Here is a 19,811-nt window from a genome sequence, read left to right as displayed (position 1 = left end):
TCTTTTCAGTGCTGGATAATATTCCATTATTTGGATTCCACAGTTTGTTTATCCACTTACCTGCTAAGGACAAAAAAAAAGCAAAAACAAACAACCCCCCCAAAAAAAACAACCCTCCCCCTCAAAAAAAACCCCAGCCAACCAACCAAACAAAAAACCCAAATAGAATGCCTGCAAATGTAGAAATGAAAAATATAGTTAAGATTTTAAACATTAATGTGCTTACATCATTCAGAAAAAAATACTTCAAGATGACATTTAGTAAAGGGAATGGAATAATGTGGCATGTTTGTATTATGAAGATGCAGTGGTTCATCAGCTGTCAGTGTTATCACATGATTTGCCTGTTTTTTTTGTAATGTCATAATGCATAGAAAGGGGAAAAATACTCAGTGGAAGGGTTGAGTTAGCACAACAGAAGTGTCTGAAGAGAGAATTAGTGATTTGCAGATAGATTTGAAGAAATTGCCCAGAATGTAATGCAGATGGATAAAGAGATGGAAAATATGAAAGAATGGTTAAGAGATAGGGGCCTTTCCATTCTTTAGTAAACACTGTTGGTTCCTGCTGATATTCCCTTAAGCCCATTTTAATACTTAGATGAAATAGATGGCTTTAAAAATATTTTACACCAAGGGGGATGGGGAGGGAGTGGGATGGACTGGTAATCTGGTGTTAATAGATGCCAACTATTGCCTTTGGAGTGGATAAGCAATGAGGTCCTGCTGTATAGCCCTGGGAACCATATCTAGTCACTGATGATGGTGTATGATGGAGATAATGTGAGAGAAAGAATGTATATACGTGTATGTGTTACTGGGTCACTTTGCTGTACAGTAGAAAATTGACAGAACCAACTATACTGGAAAAAATAAAAATCATTTAAAATAAAAAAGCTCAAGGAATTCCCACTGTGATGCAGTGGGTTAAGAATCCAACTGCAGTGGTTCAGGTTGCTGCAAAGGCACAGACAGATTCAATCCCTGGCCCAGTGCAGTTGGTTAACAAGATCCAGCTTCGGTCACAGCTGCAGCTCATATTCAGTCCCTGGCCCTGGAACTTGTGTATGCTGCTGATGTGGCCATGAAAAAAAAAAAAAAAAAAAAAACTTGGCCGAAAAAATAGAACATCTGAATAGGCCAGTAACTGTTAAATGACTTGAATCAGTAGAGGTGGATGGGTAGGCATGGATGAGAAGACCCAGTCCTGCTAACTCTCTTTCCTAGTTGAACCCTGTGGCTCTTTGTAAAAGGGAATTCTTCTTCTTCCCCCTTTAGTCAGAGTGGATGACCCACTGACACTATGTGGCATTGTCGGGCCACATAGAAAGTGCCCTTTCTGGGCATCCTCCATTCATGATAGATCAAACTTTTCCTTGGATTCCCTGGTCCAGAGGAAGTGTTGCTATTCTACTACTGAACTGAGATTTCTACACCCTCCCCATCCTCTCACAGTACTGATACTCTTCTCATAGTCTCACCCGAGATATATCACCAGCACAATCCACAGTCTGAGGCTTATGCATTAAAGGACACTCATGGCTTTCATGTGTGGTCGTGGGAAGTGTCTTCCTTTCCTTTGAGAAGTAACTAAGGGCCCTGTGCTGAGGCTTCGTGTATCCCCTCCCTCTCCTTATGATCACCATGTCCTGCTTACTTGCAGGTGGTGATAGGTGTTGGTAGATGTGGTCAGTGAACGAGGCTCTTCTCTGCTCTCACTTGGAGCACTACTGGCTAGTCTCTGTTTATTGGTGTCATAGGGCAGGCAGGCATGGCTCCCCTCCCTTCTCCCTGCCAATTCTGCCCTGGTTTAGTTGTACTGTGTATGCTGATACCATTTGCATCATCGGACAGTACTTCTGAGATAATAGACAGCTGTTTCCAAAACCCATTTACTGGAGCACTGTGGTGTACAATATCCCATTAATTAATGATAATTTTTGCGATTCCTGGAATAGGGAACATTATTATCGTTTGTCTCTCCTATAAGAAGGATTCACTGTTTGTTTTCTCCCCTTTACTTCCGTGAGATGTTACAAATCTTCCCTCTTTATACCAATATTACACTCCCATTTGGGACCAATGGCTGAAGTTTTAAGGTTATCTAAATCAAGAAGTTCTAGATACACGTCCAGAGCCAAGGTGACTACCACTCTTTCTAGATATTGCTTTAGTGGTTTAGGGTTAGGGGCTCCCCGCCCCGCCCAGCCACAGCCTTAGCATATGGAAGTTCCTGGGGCCAGGGATCGAATTTGAGCTGCAGCAGTGTCAGATCCTTTACCCACTCTCCGGAGCTAGGGATTGAACCTGCATCACCTCAGAGACAGTGCCGGATCCTTAACCCACTGTGCCACAGTAGGAACTCCTGGGTTAGGGGCTATTGATGATGCACTGCTAATAATAAATACTGAGATGATAGTTTAAGGGGTTCTACTGGTGTCCTGTGATAATTCAGTTTAGTACTGGTAAGGACACATATGAGATTTATATAAGTCTGTATTTATAGAGGTGCTGCTATATATATTCCTTACTTTTTTGAATAATTAGCTCAGTTATAAAACTCAAACATATTAATGATGTATAAGTCATCCAAGGTGGTATATAAAGAGTTAATGTGATAGACTTATTGGGGTCATAAAAAGTCATGGCATTACAGGGACATTGACTTGTCCACCGTTGTTTAAAATCGCTGTTTACAGGCCTTCCCCCAAACTAGTCCGTAGATTAACTTGACCTGCCTGCACAGTTGTCCTTGCCGTTTTCTTGCTGATAGGAGCTACTGAGGCATACGAGGTTCTCTCTGGTCACGCTGGCTAGGGGTTTAATGAGAGCCATGTAGTCTGTCTGTAATATCTGTGTAATCTCTCAAATATCGTTTCTCTAGAGTTGGTGCAATAGGCCTTCAAATGAGGCAGAATCTGCTCTTTGTCTGTGTTTGAGAAATTGTGTGTCTGCCTCATTGCTTCGTGACTGAGTTATGGTAGAGCTGACACTCATCTAAGTGATGGTTCTCATTCTGTCTTGTAGGCACTGTAGCACTGGGTGGACATTTGTTACTTGTCTCCTCAGCTTACATCTGCTTTCCCTTCTGTAATAGCCTCATGGGATGCCATTCACCTGGCCTGAGTGGGGCTGTATGCCCATCTCCAGAGGTGGAGAACATGACTTGGCCTTAACTAGTCAGTGCGTCATACTGCTTTGGTTCAGTGGTACACCTATGATCTACACCATCAACTCAGAGTAAATCTCAGAACAAAGACCCTTGCTCTCTTCTGCTGGACTGGGTGAGAGCAAGCCTATTTAGATTTTGTGGGTGTGTCTCTGTGAGCCAGATGCTGCACATAGACCAACTGGAAAATGATTGTGGCTTGTTTATCATAATGAATTTGAATAAGACTCCTGTTTTTACTGACACTTTGCCTTGCCGACTCACAAGCCTCAGGAAAGGTAGGAGATACCTGAGGCAGCACTGTGGGGTTGTGTGGAGTCTGACTAGTTCCAGTTTGAGGTTCAGAGGTTATTTCTCGATCTGCTCCTATTTCAACAAATGAGAGGGGTTCTGGGGATTTGTATAATCTGTCAGGACATGCTGTAACAGAAACTAAGATATCCTTACCACAGAAGTCTCTGAGTGCTTCCTGCCTTCCAGAGATGAGGCTTAGAGCATCATTTTTCACTGCATCTATTATGCCTGTCAACACAGTGATGTGTCTCTTGGTAGCTGCTTCTTTCTCTTCTACTAAAAAGGGTGTTTTTGTCAAGATGTGGGTAGAGGTACTTCAAGGCCTGCAGGTAGCTAGTTCTCTCTCAGAGTGACATATTGATAAGATAAACCAACCTATATCTTGCTAATATCGATTGCTTCTTAGAAACTCGGGTGAATTATTACACTCTGATAGTCTCTATCCTTCTTTGCATGGGTCAGGATCCTGGTGTGACATTGACGGGGTGTGTGTGAATGTGTAGGCGTGTGTGTGTTTGTTGTTATGTGACCTGGGAAATGATAGACTATGGAGAGATGCCATTGCAACTCATTCTCTCTGTTAATACAGTAATGACTGTATTGGTCTGTGTCTTTATTCTGCAGATATTTATTAAGCACTTTTAATGTGTTAGAGACAAAAGGTTAAAAGACAGATTGGTTCTTCTGTTCATAAAGCTAGTAGAGGAGACAGTAAAAAGCAATTATGATAGAACATCATATTTTATAAGGGAAGGACAAAGGAGGGGGCAGGTAACTGGAACTTGGCAGGGAGTGGTCATGGGAGTGTCCTGGGACATGTCAGTTGAAATTTGACGTATGAGTAGGAATTAGACAAAGGTGAGATAGAAGGATGCCTGACTTTCAGATTTCTGTAATTCTCTTCATTTTGTTAAATCTCACTAACAAAATAATTATACAGGGAGTTCCCGTGGTGGCAGAGGAAATGAATCTGACTAGGATCCATAAGAATGTGGGTTCAATCCCTTGCCTCACTCAGCGGGTCCAGGATCTGGTGTTGCCAGTGAGCTGCGGCATAGGTCAAAGGCATGGCTCAGATCCCTTGTTGCTTTGGCTGTGGTGTAGGCCAGCGGCTACAGCTCAGATTCAACTCTTAGCCTGGGAACTGCATATGCTGTAGATGTAGCCCTAAAAAGCAAAACAAATATATATAATAATTATAATTATACAGCATAAGACTTTGAAGCCTTCTAAAATAATAATGGCCAATATTTAGTAAACTTTTACTATAAAAGCTAATATGTAATAGATTTTTTTATAAGCCAGGCACTATGCCAAGTTTTTATATGACATTTAATTTCAAAGCCATCTGTAAGATATGGAGAGTTGAAATAACTTGCTCAATGTGATGTAACTAGGAAGTGGATAGGGCAGTGACTCTGTACTTTTAATCAGTGTGGTACACTGCTTTTTCATAAGGGTCATCTAGTGCAGTTCTTGGTTTCTTATGCTTCAATACCTTTTATCATACCCCTGCCTATCAACAAAGAGTATATATTTGAAAATCAACGGAACATTTATGAAAATTAAGCATGTACTGGACCACAAAGAAAATCTCAAATTTTCCAAAGGAAAAATCTAAGAAACACATTTTATGACCACTAAATACTAAAAGTAGATATTGATTGCAAAAGGAAAAACTAAAACAGAACAAAAAACCAAGTAGGAAATTTAAAACTGTCTTAAAATTGCTCCAAGAAAACCAGAGGTAAAATAATAGATTATATAGAGGACCTAGGGGAGGTATCCAGGTTTTAAAATGAATTTTGTTAAAGACTATCGCACATAAATGAATTAAACACTGAACCCCCAAAAAACTAAATAAAGGCAACAACATAAAAAAATAAAAGGCATTAGAAAACATGAAAGCAGAACTCAATGAAACTGAACATTTTATGAACTTGCTGATATGTCGGGTGTGAGGAAAAGAGATTAATGTTGTTTATTTTCTCCTTTTTCTTGGTTAGGGATTTACCTGTTACTGTTTTCAAAGAACCACATTTTGGGTATGTGTTTTTGTAAGTGGAAATCTATTTATATGAAATAGGCAGAATGGGTAAATCCATAGAAACAGAAAGCAGATTAGTGTTTACCAGGGACAGGTTTGTGAATTCTGGTAAAGTATGTCACACTTTCCCCCTGCACTGCTGAGTTGATTGATTTTTCACAGCATCAGCTATTTTTCATGTATCTGAACTGTGGGTTTTAATTGTGTGTATTTGTATGTGATTTTTTTAAAAATTAATTTTGGGGGGGCACTCTTAGAGCACACAGAAGTTCTTCGGCTGAGGATGGAATCAGCTCCACAGCAGTGACCCTCACCATAGCAATGGCAATGTCGGATCCTTAACTGCAGGGCCACCAGGGAACTCCACGTGTGTGATCGTTTAGATGAACCTTCCTTATGTCGCTTATCTCCCTTTTTTATCTCTAAACATCAGTCTTAAAATTTTTTTTATTGAAGTATACATGTACAGTATTATATAGGTTCACATGTACAACAGTGATTCACAATTTTTAAAGGTTATACTCCACTTATAGTTATTATAAAATGTTGGCTCTGTTCTCTGTGCTCTACAATATATCCCTTGTAGTTTATTTATTTTATACATAGCCGTTTGTACCTTTTAATCTCCTACCCCTATCTTGCCCCTCCTCCTTCCCTTCTTACTGGTAACCAGCCATTTGTTCTCTATATCTTCAAGTCTGTTTCTTTCTTCTTTTTTTTTTTTAAATGTTCACTAGTTTGTTTTTTTCTTTAGATTCCACATATAATTGATATCATATAGTATTTATCTTTCTCTGACTTACTTCACTAAGCACAATACCTTCAGTCTTTTTTGTTCTTTTTTTTAAAATGATGATTTCCCATTCCTATTTTGTGGAGGCCCTATCTTATCCTCTTGTCTTCTGAATTTGAATTGGATCTCTATATATTTTCTGTGCCAGATTTTTCATTTATGTGCTCATCTCTCTCTCTGGTGATCTAATCAGAAGACTTGAAGATTATATAGACAGCAAGATTTGTATCTAAGATTTAGGTTGTTATACCTCTCACAGTGCAATCTGTGGCATGCCCCAGTGCTGCCGTTCTTATGTGATACTAGACTTCGGTGTCCTGTGAACTTTTTAGGTATGGAGTACAGTTTTGGTGAATGTGTGACATTTATTTTAGTCACAACTGAGAGTATTGTTCATTGTTCTTCAGTTTGTTGAGCTAAGTGATGTGAAGTTAACTTGCTGTAAAAAGTAGAGAATTACTTTAAACTGGTGCCAAAAAACCCATGTGTTTTCACTGAGAACTGAAAACTTTACTCTTAAACATAAAAAGGTATGGGTGTTCCTGTTGTGGTTCAGTGGTAATGAATCCAACTGGTATCCATGAGGACAGAGCTTCGATCCCTGGCCTCGCTCAATGGGTTAAGGATCCAGCATTGCCGTGAGCTGTGGTGTAGGTCACAGATGTGGCTCGGATCCCGCCTTGCTGTGGCTGTGCAGCCCTGATTTGAACCCTAGCCTGGGAACTTCCATATGCTGCGGGTGCAGCCCTAAAAAGCAAAAACAAACAATATATATATATATATATGTACGTGTAAAGATACATAGAGTAGTAAAAGTAGAGTGGTACTGTAAACAGTTCTTAACAGCATTTGCACAATCACATTCATAGTGTGGCAACTCTACATGCTTAAATGGGCGTTAAAGATTTGGTTACATGGTGATAGTAAGTATGTTCTACATATTGGCTACTGTTGTGATTGTATTCATTGCCTATGGCTGCTATAACAAACCACAAGTTCAGTTGACTTAAAATAACACAAGTACATTGGTTTACATCCCCCCCAGTTCTAGAAGTCAGAAGTTTGAAATGGGTCTTTTATAGGGCTAAAACGAAGGTTTTTGAATAGCTGTGCTCCTTCTGGAGGCACGAGGAGGGAATCCATTTACTGCTTTTTCTAATATCTAAAAACAACCTAAATTTCTTGGTTTCCAGCTGCATTACTTTGACCTGCTTCTGTCACTGCTTCTCCTCCAAATTTTCAGCCTTTTTCTGTTTTAAGGATCCTTGTGATTACACTGCACCTACCCGGATAAAATCTAGGACAATCTCCCTAAGTCCTTAATTTAATCAAACCTATATATTCACAAATTCCAGAGATTAGAATGTGGATAGCTGCGGGGGGGGGGGGTCCTTTTTTGACTTTGTTATTTTTCAAGATTGTACCCTGTATTTTCATATGAATTCTAGAGTCAGGGTCTCAATTTCTGCAAAGAAGATAGCTGGGAATTTTGTTAGGTAATGTATTGAGCCTATAGAACAATTGAGTATTGCCATCTTAAATTTTCTATTCCATGACCATGGGATGTCTGTCCATTTAATTAGTTCTTCTGTAATTTCTTTTAATGATGTTTTATAGTTTTTGGTGTAGAACCTTTGTACTCTCTTGCTAATTTATTCCTAGTTTTTCAAAAATTATTTTTGATGCTACTATAAATGGAATTATTTTCAATTTTTTTTTCTGTGCCTGCATCACGTAGAAATTCCCAGGCCAGGTATCGAACCCACACCACAGCAGTGACCTGAGCCATTACAGTGACAATGCCAGGTCCTTAACCTGATGAACCACATGGGAACTCCTCTAAGTTTTACTTTTGGTGTGATGTTAGCTGAGGTTTTCCATAGATGGTTTTTATCAGGTCGAGGATGTTTGCTTCTCTTCCTAGTTTGCTGAGTGTTTTTGTTATGAAACATGATGGCTTTTGTCAGTTTTTTTTTTTCTGTTTCTATTGGGATGATTATTAGAGTTTTTGTCTTCTATTAATATGATTTATTACATTGATTAATTTTTCAGTATATTGAGCCAACCTTGCATTTCTAGGATTCACTCATCAATTCTTAAGTATGAGATTCATCTATGATATGGTGACCTGAAGACTCATAGTCTGAAATTTCTCTAATATGATCAATTTCTCCTTCATTATGAGAGTCCAGAGTCCCGCCATCTCTCGTTTTATGTTCATCTTTTTATTTAATAATGGTGAAACATCTTTCTTTGGCAGTATTTTCTCTTTGACATTTTAGGTGGAGAGTAAAAATTGCTGTATTGTCAAATGTGTTTTATGAAAGCTTAAGACTGCAAAGCTGGTGACTCTTATCTTCTTGAATGATGATGTAATACTTTGGGCAAAACAATAAGAGAGGAGGATGTAGTAGTGATAACTTATTACAGTGCTGAATCATTCTTTTAGAAGTATTTCTAAATATTTCCAATATATTTCTATTTTCTCCTTATTTCTTTTCCATCTTTTACAGTGAACACACATTGTGTTGTAATAAAGCAATTTTTTCAACACCTTTTCTAAATTCTGCTATTTTGTCTAGCTAGCTTACATTGTTTCCTAGGCAGTGTAGCCCACAGGGGCTTGCAGGGGTGCAGGGGTCTTGGCAGCTGTAGTTGGGTCAGAGTAGCAAATTGGGGACATAGTAATCCTTGACCCATGATGATAGGAATGGGATGGATTGAGAATTTATTCAGTTGTAATTCTATCTGGACAGACTACCTGTGATAAAATATTTGATTCAGTTGAAATTTAGAAGTTAGGCAACTTAGCCTAATGGGGAGAAAGGCTGAGGGATGTGTTGAGGCAAAGAGACATTGTGTCAGCTGGCTCTAAACACTGGCCACCAGGTGGTCCAGTGCAGTGTTGGTGCTGTCCAAAGGAGCTTTGAATGGGTGAAAAGGGGAAGGTGGGATATGACCTGTGTTTATAAGTTTTGTAAAAAAAGGGATTTGTAAGTTAATTTTTTTTTCTTTTGTCTTTTCTATGGCTGCACCCGTGCATGTGGCAGTTCCCAGGCTAGGGGTCTAATCAGAGCTGAGACCGCTGGCCTACACCACAGCCACAGCAATGCAGGATCCGAGCCACATCTGCAACCTACACCACAGCCCACAGCAACGCCAGATCCTTAACCCACTGAGTGAGGCCAGGGATTGAACCTACAACCGTGTGGTTCTTAGTTGGATTCTTTAACCACTGAGCCACAACGGGCACTCTGGATTTGTATGTTAAGTAGTATTTGTACTATATGCAAAGCTGGCTTTGGAGCCCATTATGAATTTCTCTCCTTTCTTGAGAAATTAATTGCCCTGCATTCCTTTCTATGCCTTCATATCTTGAATGAGATTGCATTCTTTGAAGCTCTTCAGTGCAGTTCAGAATTTATCTGTTAGGAGAGTTAGCAGAGTTTTTCTATGGACAGAGCTCAGGTAATTTTGTTCAGTCCAAAGACTTTTCTGGATAAAACTTGTTCAAAAAAAGTTCTGATATGAGCAGATATCTTATGATTATTGTACATAATAATGGGTACTCTAGATTTCCCTTAGTCTTCCATACCTATATTTTCATCTTTTCTTATGTTTGATTAATTGTAGGTGCTTCCAAAGTTATTCAATGGAATGTATCTGAGACATCTAGCAGTTTAACCTCATGGTCAACATTAATGGAAAGCCATTCTTAATAACATGCTGGTCATTCAACATGCCGTTTAGAAATGGAAAAACTTGTGATGTCCTGATAGTGGACAAATGATTCTTCTTTCTTGTATTAATCTTGTTCTGTCATTGTTTATCTTTTTTTTAAATGTAGAGTTTTAACCTTTTTCAAAAGCCCCAGTTCATGCTAGTACATCTTTCTACCTAGTATTCTCATGGTTTGCATTATTGCATTTGTCATTGTCATTTCGTTATATTTACGCACACACTTTTTTGAGATCTGTTTCTGTTTCTCTCTGAGATTATTCATGAGTCCATCTTTTGGAACCTCTCATGCCTTCAGCAAATATTTACTAAATACCACTTATGTACTAGCTTCTGTGTCGGGTGCTACGTTTTCAGTAGTGACTCTGTTTTTGCAGTCTGGGGAAATAAACACATACTAAATAAATACTAAACAACTATATAGTCATTCATTTCATTCTTTTGTCATGTTTTATGTTTTCTGTTTAAGGAATATGCTATCTTTTAGATATTTTTAAAATATGTGCTTTTTAAAATCAAGGATATGTATTTAACTGCTTAGCATCTTCTATTAAAACCATATATTATAAAATATTATTATTTTTTCTCAACATTTCCATCATGTCTGCCTCATTAACCACTGCATCCTTTCCTGTAATGTTTAAATTTTTTCTTTGAAGTGTTTAGTAAACATAGGTATGTGTGTGTTTTTTCCTCATACAAAAATTTCTCTGAAGGGAAAGGTAATAAATGCTCAAAACTGAGTGGCATTTACTTTTAAGATCTGTGTCTACTTTTCCTAGTTGTACCAACAGGTTTGTTTTCAAGGGGACTCCTAAGGCAATATCCAAATTAATAATGTGGAGAGAGTCATAGATTTTGTTGATTTCCTGGGTATTAAAGATAATACTTAATTCATCATTTGAATCACTATATATTCTTGTTTTTGTTTTTTTTTGGTCTTTTTGCCATTTCTTGGACTGCTCCCGCGGCATATGGAGGTTCCCGGGCTAGGGGTCTAATTGGAGCTGTAGCCGCCAGCCTATGCCAGAGCCACAGCAACGCAGGATCCAAGCCGCGTCTGCAACCTACACCACAGCTCATGGCAACACCGGATCGTTAACCCACTGAGCAAGGGCAGGGATCAAACCCGCAACTTCATGGTTCCTAGTCAGATTCGTTAACCACTGCACCACGACGGGAACTCCTATTCTTGTTTTTGTAAGTAGAGTTCTACAGACACTATCTTTTTTTTTTTTTTTTTTTGGTGACACCTGCAGCATATAGAAGTTCCCAGGCCAGGAATTGATCAGAGCCACAACTGCAACCTATGCTACAGTTGTGGCAACACTGGATCTTTAACCCACTGCACCACAGTGAGAACTCCAACAATATCTAAATTTGTTACTTTTCTTTATTTTTATTGTCTTAATGTAACAATTTCTTCAGACCTATAGAACTTTAAAAGCATGTTAATAGTATAATTTATCTAATAGGCATAGTTCTGATGTCAAGAAACTTATTTCTAGAATGGGAAAACAATGAAAAAAATAAGCCAATCCACCATAAAACCAGAAACAAGAATAAAAATAATACAAACACTGAAAGTGGAAAAAGATATAGAAGCACAGATTTTTTAAAAAAAGCTGTCTAGGGGAGTTCCCGTCGTGGCGCAGTGGTTAACGAATCCGACTAGGAACCGTGAGGTTGCGGGTTCGGTCCCTGCCCTTGCTCAGTGGGTTAATGATCCGGTGTTGCCATGAGCTGTGGTGTAGGTTGCAGACGCGGCTCGGATCCCGCGTTGCTGTGGCTCTGGCATAGGCCGGTGGCTACAGCTCCGATTCAACCCCTAGCCTGGGAACCTCCATATGCCGCAGGAGCGGCCCAAGAAATAGCAACAACAACAACAACAATAACAACAACAACAAAAGACAAAAAAAAAAAAAAAAAAAGCTGTCTAATTGAATGGGAAATGTCTGATATGGAAAAGTTAAAGGGAATACTGTGATTATTCAGCCTGAATAGTATAGAAGTGCTTAATAGTTAATTTGATTACATAAATATTTAAATGAAAGTGGGATATTGTATTCTCTTTTTTAGTAACAAAGTAAGAAAACGGCTTAAAGTGTGCAGGATGGATGAATGTTGAAAGTGAAAATTGATCGTTCACTAAATAAATACTGCAAGAAGATGCTGAGATAGGATATTGTCTCCAGCTTTGGTGCGGATCACAGCTGATACTCATCCTAAATGTTTAGGACGATGTCACAAACGTAAAAGCTTAGGTGCCATGTAGATAACATAAGATTTGAATCTGTTAAGTACAAGATGATTAGAAATGATTTAGGGGTCTGTGAATGTTGTTTGTTGTCTTTTCTTGCCAGAGATTCACTTGCCAGGAATTTATTTGACAATTTCTCCTAGAGAGTTAACATTATAAAAAAATTTGGAAAAGTAGGATGAAATTTAGCCATATATTACTGTCATAAATCCAATTAGATCAAACTGTCATTTCCCACTTAGCTTCAACTTTTTGGAGTTTCTATATTAATGTTTTATTACAATAAGTTTTCTAGTCGTGTGTTAACTTGAATAAGAAAGTCATTTTATCAGAATGTAACTATGAGATGGATAATTAGACTTAAATAGGTATTTTATGTTCCATTTCATTCTTTATACATTTTAGTCAATTTTTACAAAATGTTTTAGGACTAGCAAAGACAAAACAAAACAAAACACCTCTGTACTTCAAAAAGTGATTATCATTATAATTAATTTATTTCACCTATCATCATTTTTTTTCTTCTTAAATTAACTTTAGAATGTTATCTTGGTTTTGCTTTTAGATATCAAAGTTTTATTTTTCACTCCTAGTCTTTGTAAATTTTAAATAATAATTTTTCTTCTAAATAATCTGTGCCTATGCATTTTTTTTCCTTTTGAATTTTTGAAGAGCTGTGCATATATAGCAGTAAGGTCTAAGTTAGGCAGAAGTTTGAAGTATGACTAGAATTTTCTTGGTTTTTCCTCAGATAAAAATATGAATTTGCCTAAAATTTCTCTACCTTTCCCTAACATACTTTCACCTTAGTCTTCATTACTCTAGTTAATTCATAACCTGTTTTTGTCTGTTAAAGAGTCCCTTTAACTCTTCACCAGGATAATAATCTGATGAATCAAGTCTTTGCTCAGTTATTTATTTATTTACTAACTTAAGAAGTGTTGAGAGCTTGCTAGAAGCTAGGCATTGAGGATAAAAAGAGTAAGACCAGGTTTCTCTACAAGGGATTTGATATGGACAGTGATACACAAACTGAAGAAAGAGTTAATTCAGTATTTATTTGACACCCACTCTTTACCATGCATTACTCTCCAGTGATGGGCTTGCAGCACAATGAATTAAACAGGCATCTTCCATGTCCTTGTGAAGCTTACATTCCAGTGGGTGAACTGACAGTAAACAAACAGGTATATAACATATCATTTAGAGACAAGTATTTGAAGGAAAATAAAACATAGAAAGGAATGAGTAGGGGCTTTTGGGCTTACATCATATCACAAAGCTGTCCCTGCTTGAGTTGAAGAAGCTGGTCTTTGGTACCCCTGTATTAATGAGTAATTGGTAGCTCTAGTCAGTCCAGAGCAATTCTCTGGAGAAGAGGAACATCTCAGCTTTGAGCCAGTAACACCTGAAGGGTGGATACACTGATTCCATAATGGGCATCTGGGTGGGACATCATAGTGTCCACTAAAGCAGGATGTCTTTTTCCCCCAACTCCCAAATAAGTTTTGTCATAATTTTTCTTGATGCATTTGCGAAGACTAATGCCAACCTATAACAATACTTTAAAACAAAACAAACGAAAAAACCCACCCCAACTCACTAGAGTAAGGTAAAATAAGTTAAAATACATTGGGGGGGGGAAATAACCCTAAAAATGTTCTCAAGATGAATGTATAAAAGGAATATTTCATAAATGCTTGAAATATTTTAAAGATTATTCACCATATTTATCTTAACTGAGAAAAAGGGTAAGTTATTTTTTGACATTCACCGTAAATCTTTGTTTTACATTCTATCTAAATTAATGGTTTATAAATTCTTTTATGTTTTCTAACTAATCATACTGTTTGTGAAAGTGGCATTTTTATTTCTTTCTTCTTATTCTTTATACTTTCTATTTAACATTCTTACCTTTTTGTACCAGCTAAGACCTCCAGGACCATGTTAAGTGCAAGTAGTGATCAATGGTGGCAGTCTTCAGTCTTGGTAGTATTTGCAATCATTCACCGTTAAGTAAGGTGTTTGGTATATAGGCTTTTAAAAAGATACACTCTGATAGTATGAAAGAACTCTCTTATTTCTAGTTTTGTACATTATATTTTTAATCATGAGTGTTGAATTTTATCTATTGCTTTTGCTTCATCCGTTGATAATATGATTTCTTTATCATGTTCTCTGGTACATTTTATTGATTTTTCTGTTAAATCATTTTTGCCTTTCTGGATTAAACCCCCATATGATCCAGATCTATATATTGGTAGATTTGGTTTTATATTATTTTATTTAGAATTCTTGTGTCTATGGCAAAAGAGAGGTCTGTAATATTTTTTTCTTATAACAACCTTGTCTTTTGTTATCAAGCTTATGCTGTCTTCAGAAAACACATTTGGAAATGCTCCCTATTTTTCTACTCTCTGGAACAATTTGTGTAAGATATTATTTCTTTCTTAAATTGTCGAAACCATCTGGGCCTAGAGTTTCTTTTTTGGGAGTGTGTTTTTAACTTCACATAAAAAATTTCAAACATGTAGAATATTTAACATAGTTTTACATTTAAAACACGTGCACCAGCTACTTAGAATCTTTTGTTAATATTTTGCTATAATTGCTTTATTGCATGTGTGCCTTCCTTTCCCTCTATCCACCCATCAGTTTGTCTTCTATTTTAATGCATTTCAAAGTAATTAGATATATCAGTATGCTTTCCTTTAAATATTTAAGCAGGAATATCCTTCAGTTCAATTATTTTCTTTTTCTTTTGAAGTAAAATTTATATAAATCTGGTGTGAATATTTGCTGAGTTTTGACAAATGCATACATATGTGTATCCCAAGCTCCCTCAAGATAGAGAATATCACCATCATACTGGAAAGTTTACTTATGTCTTTACCCCTAAGAGACAGTCTTTATTCTGATTTTTCTCCTGGCATAGATTACTGCATACATTTTTATGTAATGTTCTTTTGTACAACATATTTTGAGATTTTTCCGTGTTGTTGAATATATGAATAGTTCATACCTTTTTATTGCTGAGTAGTTTTCCAAAGTAAGAAAATCCTACAGTTTACCCTTTTTCCTACTGACGCGCACCTGTGCTAGTTTTTGACTGTTATGAATAAAGCTTCTGTGAGAATTGTTGTACTAGTCTTTTTAAGCACATGTTTTCATTTGTCTTGGGTAATTATGTAAGGAGTAGAGTCATATGTTAGGTATATGTTTAGTTTCATAATAAACTCTCCAAAGCAATTGTATCATTACACTCCAAAAACAATGTATTAAGAATTTTAGGAGTTCCCATTGTAGCTCAGGGGTATTGAACCCTGCTAGTAGCCATGAAGATGTGGGTTTGATCCCTGGCCTGGCTCAGTGGGTTAAGGATCCATGTGCTGTGGGTGTGGCCCAAAAAAGACAAAAAAAAAAAAAAAGAGAGAGAATTTTAGTTGCTCTCCATCCTGGTCAATACTTGATGTTGTCAGGCTTAAAAAAAAGTAGCTCTTCTGGTGAGAATATAGTGGTAGCTTATTGTAGTTTATATTTACCCAATGACAAATGGTTGAGTTCTTTTGATTGTTTTAAAAAAGAAGGTATATCTTTTTTAAAAATGTCTATTCAAATCTTTTATCTTTTAAAAAATTGGATTTTTTTTATTGAGTTGTAGGTGTTCTTTATATATCTTGGATGCATATCTGTGTTAGATATGTTTAGTGCATAATTTCTCCCAGCTTGTGACTTGCCTATTCATTTCCTTAATGTTATTTCTGATGAGCACGTTTTTAAAAATTTTAATGAAGTTTTATGGTTATTACTTTCTGTGTCTAAGAATCCTTTGTCTGTCTCTAAGTAACGAAGATATTCTGTGTTTTCTTCTAAAAGCTTTATGATTTTTAGTGTTCATATGATGCTTGATGTTTGATTTATTTTGTATTAATTTTCATGTATAGTGGGAAACAGATCAAGGTTAATTTTTTTAAAATGGACATCTATTTGTCCCACTACCATTGTTGAAAATTCTTTCTTTCACCCATTAATGACTTCATTGAAAATGAATGGCTATGTAAGGATAGATCTTTTTCTGAACTTTCTATTCTGTTCCATTCATCTACTTGATGATACTTATGCCAATACCATGCAGTCATGATTATTGGAGCTTTATTTAAGTCTTAAATTCAGGTCTTATAAATATTTCAGCTTTTTGTTAGTTTCCAAGATTGCTTTGGGTGTTCTAGACCCTTCACAGTAAACGTACGATTTTAGAATCAGCTTCTCAGTTTCCACGCACACAAAAAAGTGCCTGCTGGAATATGATTGAGATTATATTGTCTCTGAATAATATAGGGAGAATTGACATTTTAGCGATATTAAACCTTCCCTCCTGTGAACATGGTATATGGGCGTATCTTATTTCATTATGCTTCACTTTATAGTGCTTTGCAGATACTGTGTTTTTTACAACTTGAAGATTTGTGGCAGCCCTGAGTCCAGCAAGTCTGTTTGCTCCATTTTGCCAAAAGCATTTGCTCACCCCGTGTCTCTGTGTCGCATTTTGGTAATTCTCATGGTATTTTAAACTTTTTCATTTTTTATTATACTGGTTATGGTGGTCTGTGATAATGATCTTTTTTATTGAGGTGTAATTTATTTACAATATTAGTTTCACAAACCAGATGCAAAAGGACACCTGTTGTATGGTTCCACTTACGTGACGTACCTACAGTAGGCAGGTTCACAGAGTTGAAGAATAGAGGTTACCAGGGACGGGAAAAAGGGGAATGGGAAGTTGTTTAATGGGTACAAAATTCCTATGTTTGGGAGGATAAAAAGTTACAGAAATGGAAAAGTGAAGATGATTGCAAAACATTGTAAATGTACTTAATGCCACTGATTTGCACGCTTAAAGTGGTTATAAAGGTAAATTTTATATTATTTATGTTTTACCATAATAAAAATTTAGTTTCAGGTGTACAAGATGATAGCTGTAATTCCCTACGCTATACAGTATATTCTTCTTACTATTTTATATGTTATGATTTCTACCTCTTAATTTCATACTACTTTGCCTCTTCCCTTTGGTAACCACTATTTCATTTTCTCTATGTCATCAGTGATCTTTGATGTTATTGCTATGACTTGCTGAAGGCTCAGGTGATGATTAGCATTTTTTAGCTTAAAATATTTTAAAATTAAGGTCGGTATATTGTTTTCTCAGGCATAATGCTATTGCACACTTAATAGACTACACTAGAAATGTAAACATAACTTTCATATGCACTGGGAAGCCAAACAATTTGCGTGACTCACTTTGAGGTAATATTTGCTTTATAGTAGTGGTCTGAAACCAAACCTTCAGTATCTCTGAGGTGCACCTGTAACTCTGCTTATTTAGGTCTTCTGTAATACTTTTTAAAGCAACCTTTTGTAGTTTTCAGTGTCTTTCATTAAGGATTTTTGAGTCTGTGTTTATGAAGTATGTAGTCTGTAATTGTCTTTTCTCGTAATCTCTGTTAGATTTTGAGATTAAGATCATGTTGCCCTCAGAGTTCCCATCGTGGCACAGTGGAAACGAATCTGACTAGGAACCAAGAGGTTGCAGGTTCAGTCCCTGGCCTCGCTCAATGGATTAAGGATCTGGTGTTGCTGTGAGCTGTGGTGTAGGTCACAGATGTGGCTCAGATCTAGTGTTGCTGTGGCTCTGGCGTAGGCCGGCGGCTACAGCTCCAGTTAGACCCCCAGCCTGAGAACCTCCGTATGCTGAGGGTGCGGCCCTAAAAAAACAAAAAGACAAAAAAAAAAAAAAAAAAATCATGTTGCCCTCTTAAAATGTGTTGGAAAGTGTTATTTCTATTTTCTTAAAGAATTTTTTATAAGATTGGTGTTACTTCTTAAATGTTTGGTACACTTCACCAGTGAGATAACCTGGTCTGGTACTTTACTCTTTGGGAAGAGTTTTGATAAATTTAGTTTCTTTAATAGAGATACGGCTAGTTCACATTTGCTCTGTTCAGTCTGCTGCAGGTACCAAGTACTGACACTTGGGAAATTTTGCTATGAAGAGCAAGGATATAGGAGCAGTAATTGTACCATGTGGGAATAAGGAGAGGGGCTTACTTGGTTTCAGTTAGGACATTCCAGCATGTTTATGCTATGGCTAGAAAGATTCAGGAGAGAGAAAAAATTTAAAGCTGTAGGAGAGAGAAAAGGAAGATGATTTTTAGATAAAAGTTCTTGAGAAGGTGAAAGAGGACATAATCCAAAGCACAGTTGGAAGGATTTTTCCTTTGATAGGAGTGAGGCATAAAAAGATTAGGTACTGATTTATCTATATCGGTAATCTTGTGAGATGGAATTCTGGCTTGACTAGTGGAAAACAAGCAGTTGCCATAAGTTCTGGAATCTTAAACTTTGGGTTTATATATTGGGCATTCGGGAAAATCATCCAAGAAATGGAGAGTAAGGCAAAAGGGTAAACTATATTTATAGCTACCTAATTGTTTTCTGTTTCTCTGTTTACCCTCAATGATATCTGTTTACCTTTGTCTCTTAGGGTAAATTGTTACAGTGTATGTTCAAGGAAACACTTAAATGTTTAATTAAAAGAAATTATTTAAATAAATGTTTTTTTATCATGTAGCTAAAATTTTCAGTACTCCATATTTAAACAGAGCAGTTAATTCCTTATAGCACATTTAAAATGCTTAATAGTATTTTGAATAGAAAACCAAGTTTTCTAACCTGTTTTCCCACATTTTCTTCTACAGTTTTGTGAGTACTAGAGGAGTACAACCATGTTTCGGAATAGTCTCAAGATGCTTCTTACTGGAGGGAAATCAAGTCGTAAGAACAGATCAAGTGGTGAGTGATTATGCTACATTTATTTTGTGTGATATTTTAGAAAAGAAAGTTCTCTTAGGGGTCTGAATTAATGCTATAACACTTGATATATTTACCTTTTAAATGGCTTCTTTAACTTAGAAAAAAATAAAGTTATTCCTATAGGCTGTCAAAATCTTTATTAAGAGGAACACTTGGGAGTTCTCGTCGTGGCGCAGTGGTTAACAAATCCGACTAAGAACTATGAGGTTGTGGGTTCGATCCCTGGCCTTGTTCAGTGGGTTAAGGATCCAGCGTTGCCGTGAGCTGTGGTGTAGGTTGCAGATGCAGCTCGGATCCCGCGTTGCTGTGGCTCTGGCATAGGCTGGGGGCTATAGCTCCAGTTAGACCCCTCGTCTGGGAACCTCCATATGCCATGGGAGCGGCCCTAGAAAAGGCGAAAAAGACAAAAAAAAAAAAAAGAGGAACACTTGAATATTTATCAGGAATAGGTAAAGGAAAAGTTTATGAAGGAAAAATATTTATTTCTAGCATATGAGAGAGTCCAGTGCTTCTGTACTCTTCTTCTTAAAGACTTTGTAGACTTAAATTTATATTTTGTTTTTTTTGTTTTTTTTTTTTTGGTCTTTTTGCTATTTCTTTGGGCTGCTCCCGCGGCATATGGAGGTTCCCAGGCTAGG

At 36.9% G+C, this 19,811-nt stretch overlaps 1 protein-coding gene and 1 long non-coding RNA gene across 15 annotated transcripts in view; one reads left to right on the top strand and one right to left on the bottom strand.

Moving 5' to 3' along the window:
• Positions 1 to 19,811, top strand: part of TANC2 (tetratricopeptide repeat, ankyrin repeat and coiled-coil containing 2) — a 365,101-nt gene that overhangs the window by 32,744 nt on the left and 312,546 nt on the right. For all 14 annotated transcript variants that reach the window (XM_021068131.2, XM_084984071.1, XM_021068130.2 and 11 more), the window contains exon 2: positions 19,059 to 19,152. In XM_021068131.2, the coding sequence (XP_020923790.2) occupies positions 19,086 to 19,152 (67 nt within the window). In that variant the 5' untranslated portion in view covers positions 19,059 to 19,085. The remainder of the gene's footprint in view (positions 1 to 19,058; positions 19,153 to 19,811) is intronic.
• Positions 1 to 19,811, bottom strand: part of LOC146398066 (uncharacterized) — a 1,038,644-nt gene that overhangs the window by 827,385 nt on the left and 191,448 nt on the right. The gene's annotated exons all lie outside the window — the stretch shown is intronic.

The sequence above is a fragment of the Sus scrofa genome, chromosome 12 (assembly GCF_054392235.1).
Source record: "Sus scrofa isolate SSC_HxYL_T2T_F1_AM1 chromosome 12, Sscrofa_HxYL_maternal_Yorkshire_Landrace_v2.0, whole genome shotgun sequence".
In the NCBI taxonomy this organism is placed as follows: domain Eukaryota; kingdom Metazoa; phylum Chordata; class Mammalia; order Artiodactyla; family Suidae; genus Sus; species Sus scrofa.
Note: the sequence above shows the minus strand (reverse complement) of the source record. Positions and strands in the feature narration are given on the sequence as shown.